This window comes from Stegostoma tigrinum, chromosome 26 (assembly GCF_030684315.1).
Source record: "Stegostoma tigrinum isolate sSteTig4 chromosome 26, sSteTig4.hap1, whole genome shotgun sequence".
In the NCBI taxonomy this organism is placed as follows: Eukaryota; Metazoa; Chordata; class Chondrichthyes; order Orectolobiformes; family Stegostomatidae; genus Stegostoma; species Stegostoma tigrinum.
In genome coordinates, this window is record NC_081379.1 from 10,155,544 (window position 1) to 10,172,562 (window position 17,019).

General features: G+C 44.6%; 1 protein-coding gene across 3 annotated transcripts in view; it reads right to left on the reverse strand.

Annotated features, from left to right (window-relative positions):
• The window catches only part of slc7a4 (solute carrier family 7 member 4), a 56,030-nt gene that overhangs the window by 14,320 nt on the left and 24,691 nt on the right, over positions 1-17,019 (reverse strand). For all 3 annotated transcript variants that reach the window (XM_048556651.2, XM_048556649.2, XM_048556650.2), the window contains exons 3-4: positions 14,362-15,029; positions 9,489-9,597 (exon numbers count right to left, since the gene is read on the reverse strand). In XM_048556651.2, coding sequence (XP_048412608.1) covers positions 9,489-9,597; positions 14,362-15,029 — 777 coding nt within the window. The remainder of the gene's footprint in view (positions 1-9,488; positions 9,598-14,361; positions 15,030-17,019) is intronic.

Below are 17,019 nucleotides of genomic sequence, written 5' to 3' on the forward strand. Positions count from 1 at the left end.
AGAACACAACCGCGTGGAAATTGATGAAGCAGTTCAGGCGGGCGAAGAGCCTCTACAAAATCCCAAGATAATAGGAACTGCAGATGCTGGAGAATCTGAGATAACAAAGTGTGGAGCTGGACGAACACAGCAGGCCAAGCAGCATCTTAAGGAAAATGTGCATTTCATAAGCTTCAAAATCTTCCCTCCCCCCGCCACTGCATCCCAAAACCAGCCCAGCTCGTCCCCACCTCCCTAACCAGTTCTTCCTGTCACCTATCCCCTCCTCCCACCTCAAGCCGCACCCTCATCTCCTACCTACTAACCTCATCCCCCCCCCTTCACCTGTCCGTCCTCCCTGAACTGACCGATCTCCTCCCTACCTCCCCACCTATACTCATCTTTACTGGCTCCATCGCTGCCTCTTTAACTTGCCTGTGCCCTCTCCACCTATCTTCTCCTCTATCCATCTTCGGTCCGCCTCCACCTCTCTCCCTATTTATTTCAGAACCCTCTCCCATCCCCCTTTTCTGATGAAGGGTCTAGGCCCGAAACATCAGTTTTTGTGCTCCTAAGATGTTGCTTGGCCTGCTGTGTTCATCCAGCTCCACACTTTGTTATCTACAAAATCCGGACCCTCTTCTCTATACTGGCGGGTGCTCTTTTGTGGAAGACAGAATTCGAAAAGCAGGATGGGCTGTCACCAGCTTGCATGAAGTAGTAGCTGGAGGAAACTTGCCAGCAGCTACTTCAGCCCAACAGACAGAACAAAGAGCACTCACGGAAGCATGTCAGATAGCCGGGGGGATATATACAGATACCAAAGTGTGGAGTTGGATGAACACAGCAGGCCAAGCAGCATCTTAGGAGCACAAAAGCTGACGTTTCAGGCCTAGACCCTTGTGCTCCTAAGATGCTGCTTGGCCTGTTGTTTTCATCCAGCTCCACACTTGGGTATCTTGGATTCTCCAGGATCTGCAGTTCACATTACCTCTGGGATATATACAGATCCTTGAATATACAGATTCTCAATATGCTTTCGGAGCGGTGCATAATTTTGGGCCCCTGTGGAAAAGAAGGGGACTGCTTACTGCGGAAGGCACACCCATTCGGAACGGGGATGAGGTCCCGGACCTCCTAGAAGCCTTCAATTGCCGCTAGAACTTGCAATCCTGAAATGCATGACGCATATGCAACAGAACACTGCTGAGGCACAAGGTAACGCTTTGGCTGATCAGATGGTGAAAAGAGCTGCCTCACTTAGAAATTGGCCAAGGAGGTCGGACTGGAATAAAAATGCACATGTTCACGAGCAAATCAGAACAATGCAAGACCAGTGTTCGCGGGAAGGAAAGTGGACATGAAGTGAGGCCGGAATAAAATTGTGTGAAGGTGGTGTTTGGAGACAATGGCACACACACACACAAGCCAGTCGCACCACGAGTGTTAATGCCCTTCCTGGCAGTGCAAATACACTGCTATGGGCACTTGGCCCCTCCACAGATGATGGCTAGATTCCAAAGGAGCTGGTGGGTGAAGAGGATTTAAGAGACACGCGGAACTCATAGAGGATCGCTGTGTCACGTGCCAGAGGAATAATCCTGGACCCGCTCCACGGTAATGCCACAACTGAGACCTCCTGCACCTGCCAGACCCTTCCAACACTTGTAGGTGGATTATATTTGTCTCTCCAAGTGCCAGGGACACTCAACTGTCCTAGTTACAGTGGATAAATTCTCACGATGGGTGGAAACATCACGTGCCAGAAGAGCTACAGCAAACCAGACCACTAAGATTCTCTGTAAGGAGTACATTCCCCAGTGTCGGGGAGGTGAGGGGTCCCATCTAGCATTGACTTGGATCAAGGGACCCATTTTATGGAGTGCATTGTCAAGACGTGTGTAGGCTTGCTGAACATTAAATGGGACTTGCGGTGTGCACATCACCCACAGTCATCAGGACAGAACATAGAAACATAGAACATAGAACATTACAGCACAGTACAGGCCCTTCGGCCCTCGATGTTGTGCCGACCTGTCATACCGATCTCAAGCCCACCTAACCTACACTATTCCATGTACGTCCATATGCTTATCCAATGACGATTTAAATGTACCTAAAGTTGGCGAATCTACTACCGTTGCAGGCAAAGCGTTCCATTCCCTTACTACTCTCTGAGTAAAGAAACTACCTCTGACATCTGTCCTATATCTTTCACCCCTCAATTTAAAGCTATGCCCCCTCGTGCTCGCCGTCACCATCCTAGGAAAAAGGCTCTCCCTATCCACCCTATCTAACCCTCTGATTATTTTATATGTTTCAATTACGTCACTTCTCAACCTTCTTCTCACTAATGTAAACAGCCTCAAGTCCCTCAGCCTTTCCTCGTAAGACCTTCCCTCCATACTAGGCAACATCCTAGTAAATCTCCTCTGCACCCTTTCCAAAGCTTCCACATCCTTCTTATAATGCGGTGACCAGAACTGTACACAATACTCCAAGTGCGGCCGCACCAGAGTTTTGTGCAGCTTCACCACAACCTCTTGGTTCCGGAACTCGATCCCTCTATTAATAAAAGCTAAAACACTGTATGCCTTCTTAACTGCCCTGTCAACCTGGATGGCAACTTTCAAGGATCTGTGTACATGGACACTGAGATCTCTCTGCTCATCTACACTACTAAGAATCTTACCACTAGCCCAGTACTTGGCCTTCCGGTTACTCCTACCAAAGTGCATCACCTCACACTTGTCTGCATTAAACTCCATTTGCCACCTCTCAGCCCAGCTCTGCAGCTTATCTATGTCTCTCTGCAACCTACAGCATCCTTCGTCACTATCCACAACTCCACCGACCTTAGCGTCGTCTGCAAATTTACTAACCCATCCTTCTACGCCCTCATCCAGATCATTTATAAAAATGACAAACAGCAGTGGAACCAACACCGACCCTTGCAGTACACCACTAGTAACTGGTCTCCAGGATGAACATTTCCCATCAACCACCACCCTCTGTCTTCTTTCAGCAAGCCAATTTCCGATCCAAACTGCTATATCTCCCACAATTCCATTCCTCCGCATTTTGTACAATAGCCTATTGTGGGGAACCTTATCGAATGCCTTGCTGAAATCCATATACACCACATCAACCGGTTTACTCTCATCTACCTGTTTGGTCACCTTCTCAAAGAACTCAATAAGGTTTGTGAGGCACGGCCTTCCCTTCACAAAACCGTGCTGACTATCCCTAATTAATTTATTCTTTTCTAGATGATTATAAATCCTATCCCTTATAACCTTTTCAAACACTTTACCAACAACTGATGTAAGGCTCACTGGTCTATAATTACCAGGGTTGTCTCTACTCCCCTTCTTGAACAGGGGAACCACATTTGCTATCCTCCAGTCATCTGGCACAATTCCTGTAGACAATGACGAGTTAAAGATCAATGCCAAAGTCTCTGCAATCTCCTCCCTGGCTTCCCAGAGGATCGAGGATAAATCCCATCCGGCCCAGGGGACTTATCTATCTTCACCCTCTGTAGGATTTCTAATACCTCTTCCTTGTGAACCTCAATCCCACCTAGTCTAGTAGCCTGTATCTCAGTATTCTCCTCGACAACAATGTCGTTTTCCAGAGTGAATACTGTTGAAAAATATTCATTTAGCACTTCCCCTATCTCATCTGACTCCACACACACCTTACCACTACTATCCTTGATTGGGCCTAATCTTACTTTTGTCATTCTTTTATTCCTTAAATACCTATAGAAAGCCTTAGGGTTTACCCTGATCCTATCCGCCAACAAATTCTCATGTCTCCTCCTGGTTCTTCTGAGCTCTCTCTTTAGGTCTTTCCTGGCTACCTCGTAGCCCTCAAGTGCCCTAACTGAGCCTTCCCATCACATCCTAACATAAGCCGCCTTCTTCCTCTTGACCAGAGATTCCACCTCCTTCGTAAACCACGGCTCCCGCACTCTACAGCTTCCTCCCTGCCTGACAGGTACATACTTATCTAGGGGACACAGGAGCTTTTCCTTGAATAAGCTCCACATTTCTAATGTGCCCATCCCCTGCAGTTTCCTTCCCCATCCTATGCTCCCTAAATCTTGCCTAATCTCATCGCAATTGCCTTTCCCCCAGCTATAACTCTTGCCCAGTGGTATAAACCTATCCCTTTCCATCACTAAAGTAAACATAACAGAATTGTGATCGTTATCACCAAAGTGCTCACCTACTTCCAAATCTAACACCTGGCCAGGCTCATTACCCAGTACCAAATCTAATGTGGCTTCGCCCCTTGTTGGCCTATCTACATACTGTGTCAGGAAGCCCTCCTGCACACACTGGACAAAAGCTGACCCATCTATAGTACTCGAACTATAGTGTTCCCAGTCAATATTTGGAAAGTTGAAGTCCCCCATGACAACTACCCTGTCTCTCTCACTCCTATCGAGAATCATCTTTGCTATCCTTTCCTCTACATCTCTGGAACTATTCAGAGGCCTCTAGAAAACTCCCAACAGGGTGACCTCTCCTTTCCTGTTTCTAACCTCAGCCCATACTACCTCAGTTGACGAGTCCCCAAACATCCTTTCTGCAACTGTAATACTGTCCTTGACCAACAATGCCACACCTCCACCCCTTTTACCATCTTCTCTGTTCTTACTGAAACATCTAAATCCCGGAACCTGCAACAACCATTCCTGTCCCTGCTCTATCCATGTCTCCGAAATGGCCACAACATCGAAGTCTCAGGTACTAACCCATGCTGCAAGTTCACCCACCTTATTCCGGATGCTTCTGGCATTGAAGTAGACACACTTCAAACCAACTTCTTGCTTGCCAGTGCCATCTTGCTTCCCTGAAACTTTATTTCGGACCACCCTACTCTCAACCTTTTCTATACTCGAACTACAATTTTGGTGCCCATCCCCCTGCTGAATTAGTCTAAACCCACCCGAATAGCCTTAGCAAACTTCCCCCCCAGGATATCGGTACCCCTCTGGTTCAGGTGAAGACCATCTTGCTTGTAGAGGTCCCACCTACCCCAGAAAGAGCCCCAATTATTCAAGAATCCAAAACCCTCCCTCCTGCACCATCCCTGTAGCCACGTATTCAACTTCTCTCTCTCCCTATTCCTCACCTCACTAGCACGTGGCACGGGCAACAAACCAGAGACAACAACTCTCTTCGTCCTAGCTCTCAGCTTCCATCCTAGCTCCCTGAATTTCTGCCTTAAATCCCCATCTCTCTTCCTACCTATGTCGTTGGTGCCAATGTGGGCCACGACTTGGGGCTGCTCCCCCTCCCCCTTAAGGATCCCAAAAACACAATCAGAAACATCACGCACCCTGGCACCTGGGAGGTAACACACCAACCGTGAGTCTCTCTCATCCCCACAGAACCTCCTATCTGTCCCCCTAACTATGGAGTCCCCAATGACTAATGCTCTGCTCCTCTTCCCCCTTCCCTTCTGAGCAGCAGGGACAGGCTCTGTGCCAGAGACCTGTGCCCCACTGCTTTCCCCTGGTAAGGCGTCCCGCCCAACAGTATCCAAAACGGTATACTTACTGTTGAGGGGAATTGCCACGGGGGATCCCTGCCCTGCCTGCCAGTTCCCTTTCCGTCCCCTGACTGTAACCCATCTGCCTTTTTCCTGTACTTGAGGAGTGACTACCTCCCTGTAACTCCTCTCAATAACGCCCTCTGCCTCCCGAATGATCCGAAGTTCATCCAGCTCCAGCTCCAGCTCCCTAACACGGTTTTCAAGGAGCTGGAGTTGGCTGCACTTCCTGCAGATGTAGTCAGCAGGGACACTAGGGGTGACCCTTACCTCCCACATTCTGCAGGAGGAACATTCAACTGCCCTGACCTCTGTTCCCATTATTCTAAATTCCCAAGACTTAAAAAATAAAGAATAAAAAATAAACTTGTTACCTTACCAATCAGGCACACAGAGCCTTTTTTTTGGTTAAAGGAGGAGGATGGGTGGGAGACCACACAAATATATTACCTCACTCACTCACCTGTCCTGTGTGGGCTCCTGCTCAGCGTACCTCTGTCTATTCACGAGGTAAGCTTTTTATAGATTCAAAAACAGTGACTCACCGGCTTCCCGACAGGCTCCTGCTCCAAGCTCCTGCTTGCGCTGCTGCTCAACCAGAAATGGCAAACAGGTTGAGGATATAAACCGAACGCTTGGCCAAATACCACCAGGAAGGAATGCCTTGACCCCAAGTTCTCCCTCTAGTCCTGGGTAGCATTTCAGTGACACCCAAATGAATCACAGGCATAAGCCCTTTTGAAGTCATACCTGGGCAACCTATGTCTCTGCCTGGTATGATAGATCTCCGTATAGCTGATGGCCATTTATTGAGTGACTCACTGTTGAAATATTGTCAGGATCTGACAAATGCTGACAGGTATGCCTCCCAACAGATTGTAGCAGGGTGGAGTGATCCCCCCAAAGGTGGAAACAATATTTTCCCCGAACGTGGGTATGCATCAAGAAAACCCACAAAGAATCTGTTGGTGCAAAGTGGGAAGGCTCATTCCAAATTCTGTTAACTACTCCATTAGCTGTAACAGTACAAGGGGAGAAGGCCTGGATCCACACTTCACATGTTAAGAGATCCACCAAACCACCACCAAATACAAAACTTATGTTTTTTGGACCTTTTGTTGACCTGTTAGACATCGGAACATATACCTCTGTTGTTAAATGAGAATTGAATCCAAATACATTTTTGTATATGTCATATGTGTATGCTAGTCATTCCAGTATCTCCAGTTGCTGGGTTTGCTCACATATTCCCAAACATTCCAACAGCAGTATCCCCCTCAGCTGTCCTTCTCCAATGTCTTAAATATGGTTTAGCCCATTTTCGTGTCCCAGCCCAACTTCAACACACGGAAATTTCTGAACAAACTCATACCATGTTAAGGTCATTGTATCTGTAGTGATGCTTATCAATGATTAAAAGAATCAAAAGGTGAGGAGTTGTAGGAGAAATCTTGATTATGTTTAAACAAAATGTCTACAGCTGAATGTATATTGTACAAGTTACTGGAGTGGAAAATAGTAAGGAGGAAGAGTATAGCTGCAGAAAGCACAGACGGAATGTTCTAGCAAAAGGCAGCGCTGACGACTAAAATGGCCACCACACGGTACTTCAAGAAGATGATTGGAGGAAAGTAAAGGGGGTGGGAGCGGATATAGAAGTATGAGAGTGTGAGGCCTGGGGGTGGGGGGGAGGAGGGACAGTAGGAATCAAAAGGAAAGGGGGAGACATTGACTGCCCACGTAACGTTTGAAGTTTGACCAATAAAATTAATAACTAACCATTCCTGGTGGTCTCGTGTATGCTTTGTTATGAAAATTTTGGACCCAACATAAGATCAAAGTTGGCATGTGAAAAAAGACAGAACACATGGGTGACTTTGATTTTCTCAATCTACATGAGCATTAAATTGTCACATGTAGTCATTATACAGAATTCATTGATAATAAAGTGTGAAGCTGGATGAACACAGCAGGCCAAGCAGCATCTCAGGAGCACAAAAGCTGACGTTTCGGGCCTAGACCCATCAGACCTCTCTGATGAAGGGTCTGGGCCTGAAACGTCAGCTTTTGTGCTCCTGAGATACTGCTTGGCCTGCTGTGTTCATCCAGCTTCACACTTTGTTATCTTGGATTCTCCAGCATCTGCAGTTCCCCTTATCACAAAGAATTCATTGAATGTCTCAGGACTATAAATGCGAGGTGATGCATTTTGGAAGGTCGAATTTGAAAGCTGAGTACAGGATTAAGGATAGGATTCTTGGCAGCGTGGAGGAACAGAGGGATCTTGGTGTGCAGATACATAGATCCCTTAAAATGGCCACCCAAGTGGACAGGGTTGTTAAGAAAGCATATGGTGTTTTGGCTTTCATTAACAGGGGGATTGAGTTTAAGAGTCGTGAGATCTTGTTGCAGCTCTATAAAACTTTGGTTAGACCGCACTTGGAATACTGCGTCCAGTTCTGGGCGCCCTATTATAGGAAAGATGTGGATGCTTTGGAGAGGGTTCAGAGGAGGTTTACCAGGATGCTGCCTGGACTGGAGGGCTTAGCTTATGAAGAGAGGTTGTCTGAGCTCGGTCTCTTTTCATTGGAGAAAAGGAGGAGGAGAGGGGACCTAATTGAGGTATACAAGATAATGAGAGGCATAGATAGAGTTGATAGCCAGAGACTATTTCCCAGGGCAGAAATGGCTAGCACGAGGGGTCATAGTTTTAAGCTGGTTGGTGGAAAGTATAGAGGGGATGTCAGAGGCAGGTTCTTTACGCAGAGAGTTGTGAGAGCATGGAATGCGTTGCCAGCAGCAGTTGTGGAAGCAAGGTCATTGGGGTCATTTAAGAGACTGCTGGACATGCATATGGTCACAGAAATTTGAGGGTGCATACATGAGGATCAATGGTCGGCACAACATTGTGGGCTGAAGGGCCTGTTCTGTGCTGTACTGTTCTATGTTCTATGTTCTATTTCCTGGATCCAACTAGGGATCATGCTATTTTGGATCAGGTGCTATGTAACATGATAGATTTAATAAATTATCTCAGTAAGAGATTTCCAAGGGAACAATGACCATGACATCGTAGAATTTAGCATTCAGTTTGACATTGAGAAAGTATCAGTGATAATGGGAACTGCAGATGCTGGAGAATACAAGATAACAAAGTGTGGAGCTGGATGAACACAGCAGGCCAAGCAGCATCTCAGGAGCACAAAAGCTGACGTTTCGGGCCTAGACCCATCAGACCTCCCTGATGAAGGGTCTGGGCCCGAAACGTCAGCTTTTGTGCTCCTGAGATGCTGCTTGGCCTGCTGTGTTCATCCAGCTCCACACTTTGTTATCTGACATTGAGAAACATGGGTTGGAAACAAAAGGGTGAAATTTGGTAATTAAACACGGATAAGGGCTGACTTGGCTAATTAGAATGGGGAAGGAGTTCTGCAGAAAAACAAACAGTTGCAGTTGAACAATGGCAGAAATTTAAAATAGCAAATGGAACGAGCTGCCAGAGGAATTGGTGGAGGCTGGTACAATTACAACATTTAAAAGGCATCTGGACGGGTACAGGAATAGGAAGGGTTCAGAGGGATATGGGCCAAATGCTGGCAAATGGGATTAGCTCAAATTGGGATGTCTGGTTAGCACAGACTAGTTGAACCAAAGGCTCTGTTCCCGTGTTGTATGGCTCTATAACTGGCAGAATCAAGAAATGTTAGGCAATTCTGCATGGCGAAGGGTGACAACTCATGTTTTGCCACTAATTGTTTCATCATTATTCCTGATGGATTATCAGCAACTTTACAGTTCATTACTGGCACAGACAGTTGACTTGGGGATTTAGGAACCACAGATCAGATTCCCCAATTCCCCAACTTGCCATACCACAACATCATGCCATCTTGCAAAGTAACTAAGTTTTAAATAAATTAATTTTTAAAATAAAATTGTCATACCTATAACTATCCAAATGGAGAATCTCACCCAGGTCAATAAACTGAGCTTTAACATCAGGTATACATTGAGTAAGATACTGAATCCGGGTATCAAGGGCACCAAAGGAACCTACAAAATGAAAAACATCATAAAAATCTTATCAGTGAGATAACTCATCTTAATTTTATTACAGCATGCAGGATTATCTCCTAGTGTAATGGGCTGCATGGCTGGCTTGTGATACAGAGTAACAGCAACATCATGAGTTCAATTCACGCTCTAGCTGAGGTTCCTTTGAAGGTCCCACTCTCTCAACCTCTCCCCTCAACTGAGGCATGGTGACCTCAGGTTAAACCACCACCACCAGTCATCGCTCTCTAATAAGCAAGCAGCCCTCTGGGAAGGTGGTGATAACGGGAGACGTCTGGAACCAAATGCTTGCTGCCCTCATTGCATGTTTGCTCTGGAATTGATCTCAATATTGGAGGTGGTAATGCAATAACAAGTGGCCTGAGGAGTCACTGCAGAGCGCTCTCAACTCAGAGTACAAAGCGCTGAAGTCAAGTCCCATGCTGATAACTGACGAGCAAAATCTACAATCAGCATTTCACCGTCGTGTGTGCCAATTCTCCATTGAGATTTTGATACTGTGGTTCGGTTTGGCCTTTTAGATGGACATTAAAGATTTCATGGCACCATCTCACCATGGGCCAGGGAGTTGTCCCTGGTGACCTAATTATCCATGAACCAACACGTTGTCGCATTGCTTTTTGAGGGAGCTGGCTGCATTTTCAAAAATCTTATCATGGGGATGTGGGTGTCACTAGCTCAGCAAGCATTGACTGTCCATCTCTATCTGAGAAGGTGGAGGTGAGTCACCCCCTTGAACCACTGCAGTCCTGGTGGTGCTAGTACACTCACATTAGAGAGAAAAGTTGCAGTTTATTGACTCTGAAAGATGATGATAGTGAGCAATTTGTCTGCTGCCTCTCATACATTGCATCTGTAACTACACCTCAGTGTAACGCATTGACAGGAAAAATCCTACAGGATATCTAGAGGCTGAGACAGGTCTGAAATAAAAGCAAATCTTTCTCAGTTGCGAAGAGTCCTAAGAGACAGTCCAGCTTGAAGCTGTTTGTGTGTGAACATCAGGCACGATTAGAATTGCTCTTAACTCAGCATTTAATTCTCCTACAGACAAGTAAGCCTGTCACACATGCAATTTCGCCAGCATTCAGAAAGGAGATAAGTGGGAATAGGGAAAGTAGGTTAACTTTAATCCCAAATAACTATTTGATTTTAACAAAATGTGTCACAACCCCCACCCACAGCCCCTGTTAAGGATGTAAATGGCTTTAACATGAGAGAAACAGCTGCATTCATGTGGGCGTAGCAGCTAAAGAGAATGCAGACTAGTGCAGGGTGCATGAAATCAAAGTGTGTGTGGCGTCACAGGGACTGTCTCACACTTTAGCAACTGCAATTTCTTTCAGGAAAAGCATATGATCATATCAAATTGAATCAGGAGAAAAAGGGGAGTATTCAACAACAAACTGCTAAGGTACTGATCTGAAAAACAGAATAAAAAGCATTATATATGTCACAATAGAAGTAAAGTTGCCATTGTCCCACCCTTTCATCAGACAGCGAGAGAGAACCAGTGGTGGTTTAACTTGAGGGTTATCATGCCTTAGAGAGGGTTGTGAAAGAGAGTCCTTTATGCTAACTTCAGCCTCAGGAGGAATCAAACCCACTCTGTTGGCATTACTTTACATTGTAAAAAGGTCTCCCAGCCAGCTGAGCTAACAATACCACAGGTAAACATTCCTTGTGTAAGACTCAATTATGTAAGCAATCGTGAACCATAGTTTAACATACTTCAGGATTGAGAAGGCATGGCATATTTGGAACATGATGTTTTCTGTTCAGAGATGCTATGATACACCTCAGGAGCAGTTGGCACCTCAACCTGGGCCTCCTGGTCCAAAGGTAGGGATATGCCCCCTCCAGCTCCTACTTTCTATGTTTCTAATTACAAAGGGCAAACTCACCAAATTATTTCTCTTTCTCGTCCCGTCTAGGAGAGGGAAAAATCATGCTCCTAGTTCCAGTAATGGTGACCATGAAACCATCATTGGTTCTCACTAAAGCCAGCCTGCTCTCTGAAATGGCCCAGCACAGAGTCACTGAGGTCTACAGCACGGAAATGGGCCCTTCGGCCCGACTTGCCTATGCTGCTCAGTTTTCACAATTAAACTAACTCCATCTGCCTGCATTTGGTCCATATTCCACCATTCTATCCTATCCATGTGCCTATCTAAGTGTTTCTTAAATGGTGAAATTGTATTCACTTCTGCCAGTACCTCTGGCAGCCTGTTCCTGACACACATCACCTTTGGTGTGAAAAAATTGCCCATCCCAACTCGATGTTTTTTTTGTATCTCTCACCTTAAATCTAAGCCCTCTAGTTTTAGACTCCCTCACCATGGGAAAAAGTTGTTGGATACCAAGGATAATTAGTGATGGGCAATAAATATTGGCCTTTCACAGTCAATGAAAGAATAAGTAAAAGAGAAAGGTTTCTCAACAAGATTTTTAGTGTAGCAGTATTATTGCGCATTGTTTCTGCTTATCTTTATAAATATTTTGCAGTCGTGTGCACATCAAAATGTTCACATTTTTGTTACACTTTTGTCAAGTTTCTGGTATAAATTCATCTCTCGACACATCTGCTGAAAATTGCGTGTGTAAGTTTATTTTCCTGTGGTTGTTTTTGTAACAATGGTAAGGTCAGCATTTGTTGTCTGTCCCCAGTTCTCCTTGAACTGAGGGGCTTGCTATGTCACTTCAAAGGCTAGTTAGGAGTCAAACCAATTACTGTGGGCCTGAAGTCACACCTAGGCCAGACCAAGTAAGAATGACAGATTTCCTTCCTTACAAGAAATTAGTGACCCAGATGAATTGTCACAATAATGATTACATGGCCACCATTAATCTCTCTTTTAAGTTTACGTTTTATTGAATTCAAGCTTCATCATCTGCTATGCTGGGATTTGAACCTGTGTCCCCAGGACATTAGCCTGGGGTTCTGGATTACTAGTGACATTAAGACTACATTACCGGCTTTTCTCTCCAAATCATAACTACTAACTGTGTTGAAGAAAATTGTCCTAATTTCATGACTGTTTATTTTGCTAATTATCTTCAATCTGTCTGGGCCCTCAGGTGAATGACCATCCAACTATTGGTGGCAGTGTCTCCCTATTTACTCTTTCAAAGCTGCTCAAATTGTTAATTCTCACCGAAACCTTCTGTACTACAGGCTGGGGGCAAAGTAGACTGACCATGTTATACAGTCATCGAGCCATGAAGCAGGGAAACAGACCCTGCAGTCCAACTAGTCCATACTGATCACATTCCTGAACTAATGTAATCCCATCGGCCTGCACTTGGCCCATATCCCTCTAAATCTTTCCTATTCAGGAACTTGTCTAAATGACTTTAAAACGTCATATCTGCACCTGCACCTGCATCCACCATTCTCTCTGGCAGTTCATTCCACATGCGAGCCACTCTCAGTTTAAAAAAATTGCCCCTTGTGTCCTTCTTAAATCTTTCTCCTCTCACTGTAATAATATGCCCCGTAGTGCATGGTGCCCTCTGACAATGATTGAACATAAGGTAGCCATTCACATAAACCACTTGCTTCCAAAATAATAGATCACCAAAGATAGTCCTACAGTGGAACAATCTGCAAAAGGAAATCAACACATTTCCATCACTTGGAAGCTTTGAGGCCCTTTATCACTCCTAAGATTGTTTCCAGTTAAACCTTTTCATTCTCAGGACAACCACCTCAGAAAACCCATGCCCAGTTTAGCCAGCACTACCCTTAGAAACTTGGCTTGAAGATGGAAGTCCAATGTAAACATAACTGAACATGAATATCCCCAATCATCTCATCGTCTTAGCCTGGCATCGAGCTTCCCAAATAACTTTGCACCTTGGTTTATTTCCTTGGTACAGTGATTGATATTATCTAAGTACACAGGAACAATTCTCAAGTAACTTTAGCAGCTGACATTCTTGATCATTTCCATTCAAATGATGTAGTGCTTTTATTTAGCATCTAATAGATTCATCAGTACATGCACAGCTATGAAAAATCATAACTCGGGTCTTTATGCTCGAGAGTGTTCAATGCTGACCCAAGGGGAGGTAGTGGCAGAGTGGTAATGTCATTGGGCTGGTAATCCAGAAACTCAGAGTTAATGTTCGGGGATATGCATTCAAATCCCATTGTAGTAGATGGTGAAATCTGAGTATAATAATTTTTTTTAAAAAAGGTAGCTGATAACATCTGGTTCATCAATGCACTTTAAAGTCATAGAGTTGTACAACATGGAAACAGGCTCTTTGGTCCAATTCATCTGTGCCTACCAGATATCCAAAATTAATCTACTCTCATTTGGCCCATATCCCTCGAAAACCTTCCTGTTCATATACCAATCCAGATGTCTCTTAAATGTTGTAACTGTACCCACCTCCATGACTTCCTCAGGCAGCTCATTCTATACAAGCACCACCCTCTGTGCGAAAATGTTGCCTTTTAGGTCCCTTTTAAATCTTTCCCCTCTCACCTTAAACCTACACCCTCTAGTTTTTGACTCCCCTATTCTGGGGAAAACAGCTTGGCTTTTCACATTATTCCTGCTTTAGGGAAGGAAATCTGCTGTCCTTACCAGTTCTGGCCTATATATGACTTCAGGCCCACAGCAATATGGTTGACCCCTCACTGCCCATTGCGCAACTAGGGATGCTAGAACTGCCTGCATCCCATGGATGAATTTAAAACAAAGCTGCCTGAGTGCTAAACATGCAAAGACCCACCTGAAAGGTATTCAGTTTTTGATGCTGTTCATGAATCCAGATGAGGAATAAGCTGAGGAGAAACCCAATTGCAAAGAACACGATGAATATAATGTAAGCCCATTGAGGAAGATGAAGATGACTGTTACCAAAAACCAATATGCAACACAGGCATATTGAACAGAGCACCAAGGAGACAACTGCAACAGTTACTACCTCCCCAGGAACAAAGTCACTAAGGAAATGTAAATAAGGCTCAAAGGCGGACTTCAATTGGCCAGGCTCCCTTCGTTCCTTGGCTGCTTTTTGCCTCTCCACCAACTGGAGCTTATCCGAAAATGACTCGTATTCCTTCAGCCCATCCCCATCCTGGATTTGCGGGCTTGGATTGGGTGGCATTGTCTCTGAGCGCTTTGTTTTGTCTGTCTGGTAGCGTAGCACAATGGTACTGGCAGCAACGAATGTATAGGCCAGGAGCGTTCCAATAGACAGGAACTGCACCAGGGATTCCAGATCAAATACCATGGCCAGGATGGCCATCAGGATTCCAAACAGGACAATGCCAATCACTGGGACCTTCGTGACTGGGTTCACTCGTGCAAATACCTTGAAAAGTAGACCATCTTCAGACATGGCATATGCAATCCGGGGGACAGAAAACAGGTTGCAGAGGAGAACAGTGTTCATTGCTTGAATATAGAGAGGAAAGAAATAATGGTCAAAAGACATTTCAAAGATAGATAACTTCTGATAACTTCCTTCCTCATCTTAACTCATCTTGTTCTTCTGTTGATTTGAAATTGGTGACTTAGGTTTTAACAGACGCGCCTCTGATATCTCATTCAGAATCTTGTAGAGATTAAATACTGTACAGGGCCTTAGAGCAAGCTGGTTTCACCTTAATCCCAATTAAAAGCAGGGACATGAACATTTACAAGGTTAGGCATTGGCCTAGTGGTGCTATTGCAAGACTATTAATCCAGAAACCAAGGTAATGTTCTAGGGACCTGGGTTCAAATTCTATCATGGTCGACCTTGAATTCAATAATAATCTGGAATTAAAAGTCTAGTGAAAGCTATGGATTGATTGTCATGAGGAAACCCATCCGATTCACTAATGCTCTTAAGGGAAGGAAACTACCATCCTTACTTGGTCTGGCCTACATGTGACTCCAAACACACAGCAATGTGGTTGACTCTTAACTGCGCTCTGGGCAATTAGGGATGGGCAATAAATGCTGGCCTATCCAGTAATGCCCTCATCCCATGCATGATAACTAAAGTGGAATTTGGACAGCCAATAGATGGTGATTTCCAGGTAGTAAGAATGGGCAGTGGAGTGAAACTATTTCTGCTGGTTCTAAGTCTTGGAGATATCATTTAAAAATTGGAGGTAGTTCTTTCAGGAGTGAAATTAGAAAACACATCAATATCCAGAGGGTGATATAGAAGTGTAGAATTCTCTTCTACAAAGAACCGTTGATATGAGATCAATTGCTAATTATGAAGTTGATATTGATAGATTTTATTTTGTTTATCAAAAGTATTAAGAGATGTGGGGCCAAATTACGTCTATGGGTTTAGGGTGTAAATCAGCTATAATATCTTGTCTGGTGGAAAGGGCTTGGCTGGGGAGCAACATCACTGGCTAAACCAGCTTTTATTGCCCTCCCCTAATTGCTCCAGAGAAGGCAGTAGTGAACCAATAACTTGAATCGCTATAGTTCTTGGGGTGGAAGTATACACATAATGCAGTCATGGCGAGAGCTGTGGGAATTTGACCCAATGGCTATGAAGGGTTATGGACAGTGAGTGTCTTTTTCTAAGGATGATGACTTCAGCTTGTACAAAGGGGCATAGCTACAAATTGAGGGGTGATATATTTAAGACAGATGTCAAAGGCAGGTTCTTTACTCAGAGAGTGGTAAGGGCGTGGAACGCCCTGTCTGCCAATGTAGTTAACTCAGCCACATTAGGGGCATTTAAACAGTCCTTGGATAAGCATATGGATAATGATGGGATAATGTAGGGGGAGGGGTTTAGATTAGTTCACAGGTCAGCGCAACATTGAGGGCCGAAGGGCCTATTCTGCGCTGTATTGTTCTATGTTCAATGTTACGAGCAAGTAAGTGAAACTAATTAGATAATTTTTTGAAAGAACCAAATGTTGGGCCAAATGGCCTTCATCTACTCTTGAATAAAAGTCCTGAATAAAGCTTTTGTCTCTTTAATAATGATTGTGAAACTACAAAATGTTGTAATAATCCATTTGGTTCACTGGTGTCCTACAATGGAAGAAATCTGCTGTCCTTACCTGGTCTGGTCTACATGAGGCTTTGAAACGGTTTCACAAATCATTGATGAAATGTCCCTAAATCACCCAGGCTGCAGCAGTTCAAGGAGGCAGTTCACCGCCACCTTCTCAGGGATATCAGGCGCGGCTAGAAAGGTTACATTTGTTACTTTCACATCTGATGAGACCTCTCCTGAATCCGGACAATTTTAGAACATTAACATCAATCCCCTATTACCCCTAAGATGAACACGTTAGGAGCTGGAGACCTGTCAACCTGCAACTCCATCAGTCTGCTCAGTACAACTTCCCTCACAAGTAAAATTCCTGATTTACAGCTATTACTAGAATTTTTTTTGCGTTCTTTATTGTGAAAACAGCAATGT